This window comes from Solanum tuberosum, unplaced genomic scaffold (genome assembly GCF_000226075.1).
Source record: "Solanum tuberosum cultivar DM 1-3 516 R44 unplaced genomic scaffold, SolTub_3.0 scf00709, whole genome shotgun sequence".
Lineage (NCBI taxonomy): Eukaryota > Viridiplantae > Streptophyta > Magnoliopsida > Solanales > Solanaceae > Solanum > Solanum tuberosum.
In genome coordinates, this window is record NW_006239622.1 from 54,834 (window position 1) to 59,045 (window position 4,212).

Genomic DNA, 4,212 nt, shown 5'->3' on the forward strand with positions numbered 1-4,212 from the left:
GATGGTGTTGCGTGTTTAAGTGTGGGCTGGGAATACTATATCCATTATAAATAGTTTTTATTTTGTTTGTGTTTTTTTTGGTTTTGGGTTCCTTGGAAGTTGTTTTTGGTTCTTTGGCCAAGGACAGTCCCGTTGAACCGTATAAAAATAGATTTTATTTCTTATGATGGAGTCAATGTCATAGTTGAGTCAAGCCTCACTATGATAAATGGATGACGACCTTCTTAAGGACAGTTTTCATCATTTGGGTTTGTAGGGTTGGCTTTTGGCTAAGGTTGCGCAACTGCTTTGAGTTAGACTAAAAGTTGAAAACATTGGATGACTTTGTGTTGAGACATCTAGGCTCTTTTATGTGACTCTTTATGGTGTGTGCTTAAAATGAAGTTATGTCAGTGATTGGGAAGTAGTATGTAGTGATCAGTTCTGAGTTGAATGTGTGCCAGAGATGTAAGATTTGTGTAATCCTTGCTATTAATTGAGGTCCAGAACTTGCCTGGTGTGTCTGCATAGCGAAAAAGAGGATAAGGAATCAGGAAGTGATATAGGCATTTCTTTAATAGCCCTAATTATGCTTTCCTGTAACCACCTTGATGTATATCCTTAGTTAACCCCTTCGAGCCTTGAACTTATTCTTTGGTTTCCTAATTTGAAGCTAATGTTCATTCCTTCTCTGGCCTATCAATTTCATCCAAAAAATCTTAAGCGCTTTGTGGGAACAATAGTGAAGGAAACGAAAGTGAGGGGCAAGCCCCAACATAAGTCTAGCTTGTATAAAAAAATAAAAAAATTGATGAATGAATATAGAATAAAAATGGTGGGAAGAAGTGATTGTTAAATGTCTTACAACAAAGAGTCGAATGGCTCCAAGAAAAGGAGCATAAGAAGGAGGTTATTAAAAGAAGGTCCAAAAATGAAGTTTGTCTTGTATTAAAGTTCTTGGGAATGCAATCGCTATTTATATCCAAAAAATAAAAAAAAAATTGTTCCTACCCGTCCCCAAGCCTACATTACATCCCTTAAAAGACCTAATTCATCTTGAACTTTCGTATTCTCAAAATTAGTGATGTAGTACACTAAGGGCAAGCCTATGGTTCATTGGTTGTGACATGTGAATTCTTTCGAGAGTGTGAGCCAAATTTGCTTCCCGCACCCTTTATTATATGAAAATTTTATGTGTGAGTAAATCAGGGTGTTCATTTGTGGTGAGGGGCACATGTTTGGTGAAGTCTGATAACTGATATTTCTGTGGATCCAAAAGTTGTGCATAAGTTTGCTGCGTTATAAGAGTCTATTCTTGAGGTTGGATTGTCTTGCTCTAGTTGTCCTGATGAATGCATAGTATTTGCCATGTTGTTGTGAAGCTACGATAGTTGTTGTGGCCAAAGTTGAAATACCATTAGAGGGAAGTGTAGTAGAGTCGTCGGATGTTTGAATGTGTGGAAGTGTTCGAGGATGAACAAAGCTTTAATTGTGGGGTGGTGATCTTAGGCGTATTTATGCGCCTAATAACCAATTTTTCCATATATTTAGTTAAGTTTGAGAGCACTTTGTTAGTCCGAACTGAGATTTTAGAGTCTTTTGATATTGTTTCCTCTAACCAATATGATTAGATGTTTCAGGATGAAAAACAAAGAAGAATGAGTCAAAATAGGGCACTTGGACAGAGGTCGGAAAATAGAAGACGAAGTTGCGGAGGAGAATGGCCAAGAAGCTGGAAAATACACTAAGATAGAGCATCTCCGCATCGCGGAGCTGAAAGTTGCATATAGAAAATGAAATTCAACTTAACAGGGGAGTGCGCTTCAGGAGCGCGTCGCGGATGCGATCTTTTTTTGTATACAATCCCACTTAACATCCAATAAAATGAGATATCTCTTTCCCACTAGACTTTTCCTCAACATGTCAGTAAGGATGTCATCCTTATATCTCTTGTCCTTGTAACCGGTAACTCGACTAAAAATCTCTTCTAATAGTGTTCTCCGGTTATATGTTTTGGAAATGATGCACCATGCTCGAACATCGAAATGAGAAACAATGTTTTCACTATTGTACACCTTTCTAGCAATTGTCGTTTTCCCTTGTCCCCCCATGCCTACAATTGGGATGACGTCTAGCTCATTTGTACCTTTAATTAGATACAGAATCATTTTTTCTATGTCATTCCCACAACCCACTATCTCCTCATCAATCACTGGATTGCTATGTCGAGTTAGCAGGTGTTTAAATGGTGCTACCACATAGAAAGGCTTAAGAGCAACGTCTGCTGACCATATCTCAGTCACCTGCACATTAATTTCCTTGATCTCTTTTGAGATTGTAGGAAGTGAGCAAAAAATATGCAAAAAAGCATTATACTAAACAAGAATAGAGTCAATGGTAACCTCAGCTTCATATGCCAAATTGATAGTACGTCTCTTAAGATCTTTAAGAATTTTATGTTTATGGTGCACCTTTGCGACATCTCTGAAAATGGATGATAAAGATGACAACTCCTTCTCTAAAATGGATATAAGAGTTGATAACTCTTTCTCCAAATTACCTAAAAGAGGTTTCATCAAGAAATCTAAATCGGATTCAGAGACAGACATCTCATTCAGTTTCCTTATAAGAGAATCCTGAAAGTTCAATCCACCAATAGTAGGGAACTGAAATGGAGTGAATTTTAAGGATTTGTAGTAAGTCTCCACTTGTGCCTTTAGATCTTTAGTTTTCTCCAATATTTGTATCGAGCAAAGACTTATTTTGCTAGTGTCATCTTTGTTTATAGAGCAGGAAGAAGTTTTTCAATGACATATAGAACATCACCTACTATAGCTCCAATTTTTACCATTAATAACATGATTTGACACATCATCATCAAGGAAAACCAAAAAGAACTCTATTGCCACATCAATATTTTGAACAGAGACGTTATCAAGAAAGTTATTGAGCTTTTTGTTTCCAAGATACATCAGCAGATTTTGCAGATGATGAGAAGATCCTTTTGGTAATTTCTTGTCCTTGAAAGTTCTTGAATGAGTAAACATTGAAGCCTTTAGTTCATCGAGAAAAATCTTCTTCATTTCCAGCTCCACTAACACAATCAAGAATAATAGATAAGGATGTTTATTCAAGATATCATCCTCATCCTTATCTACAAAATCAGCAAAAACGTTATCTGAAATAGCAAAACAAAGTTGTCCCACGTTGTTAACCATGAACTGAATTCGAGTCTCCAAACATTCTAGCTTCTCATTGCCGACGTAACCATTTATCTCTGTAGCATATAAGTATCTCAAAATTTTCATTTTCTTTTGAACAATTTTCAGTTGCTTTATAAATCTGTGTATTTCAAGGTTTTGTTCAGCAGGGTAAGATCTAACCTCCTCCAGTGAAATCATCACTAAATCAGTTAGATTCTTTTCGAGGAAATCCATATATTTCGACAGATCCAAATCATTCAACTCATAATTGTAACTTAAAATGGTATTACATTTCAAGAATTCCAACAAATGTGATTCTAGCCTTTCTAGATTAGGGTTAGTTTTACATTGATCTGTAATCTCATCCAATACCCGGTGAAGCATTTCCATAGTCAATTTGGCATTCTTTGTGTGTTTGAATAAGGAATCACGAAAAAGAACATGATGATACTTTATAAAGGTTCTCAAAACTCTTAGCCACATTTCAAATTTCTGTATTTGATCAATCTTGAAGCTAGTCAGATTACCTCCACTCTTGATCCTTCTTAGGTGATCTAACATTTCCTCAATTCCATTTTCAGCCATCTTCTCTTGAAAAATTCCTCCAAGTTCACCAACTCTTGGAATTAGGTTCATTAACAACAACATTTTTATTCGTCACCCAATATCTAGTGTTTGTAGCTATGTTAATGCTTATGAAAGATAATACATTTTATGTACCATTTCATCTAATTCAAACAGTGCATATTATCACAAAAAATCACATTTCACTCAACTTTCATATGGTCACTCAACTAAGAGTTATTTTCTTTAAACAAAAGAAAAATAATATGAATGTGCATGTGACGCTAATGATGGAGAGCGGACACTAAAAAAAGGTCAAAGAAAAGGATTGATAAGCATTTAGGTTGGCAAGCATCTTAGTTGAATCACACATAGGAATAGCCCAAGTAGGAGAAGAAAGTGAAAAAAGAAAAAGCTACAATACATAACACAAGTCACTACACTTTTGAGCTTGACGATGCATATC

The 4,212-nt window shown here is 35.8% G+C and overlaps 1 protein-coding gene across 1 annotated transcript; it reads right to left on the reverse strand.

Annotated features, from left to right (window-relative positions):
- Positions 1-389: 389 nt before the first annotated feature.
- On the reverse strand, positions 390-3,767 carry LOC107058927 (uncharacterized). The gene is made up of 4 exons (XM_015305175.1): positions 2,838-3,767; positions 2,382-2,615; positions 1,841-2,282; positions 390-502 (listed from the first exon to the last, which is right to left on the reverse strand). Exons 1-4 carry the CDS (start codon positions 3,765-3,767, stop codon positions 390-392), a joined length of 1,719 nt encoding a protein of 572 aa, XP_015160661.1.
- Between the last annotated feature and the right edge of the window lie 445 nt (positions 3,768-4,212).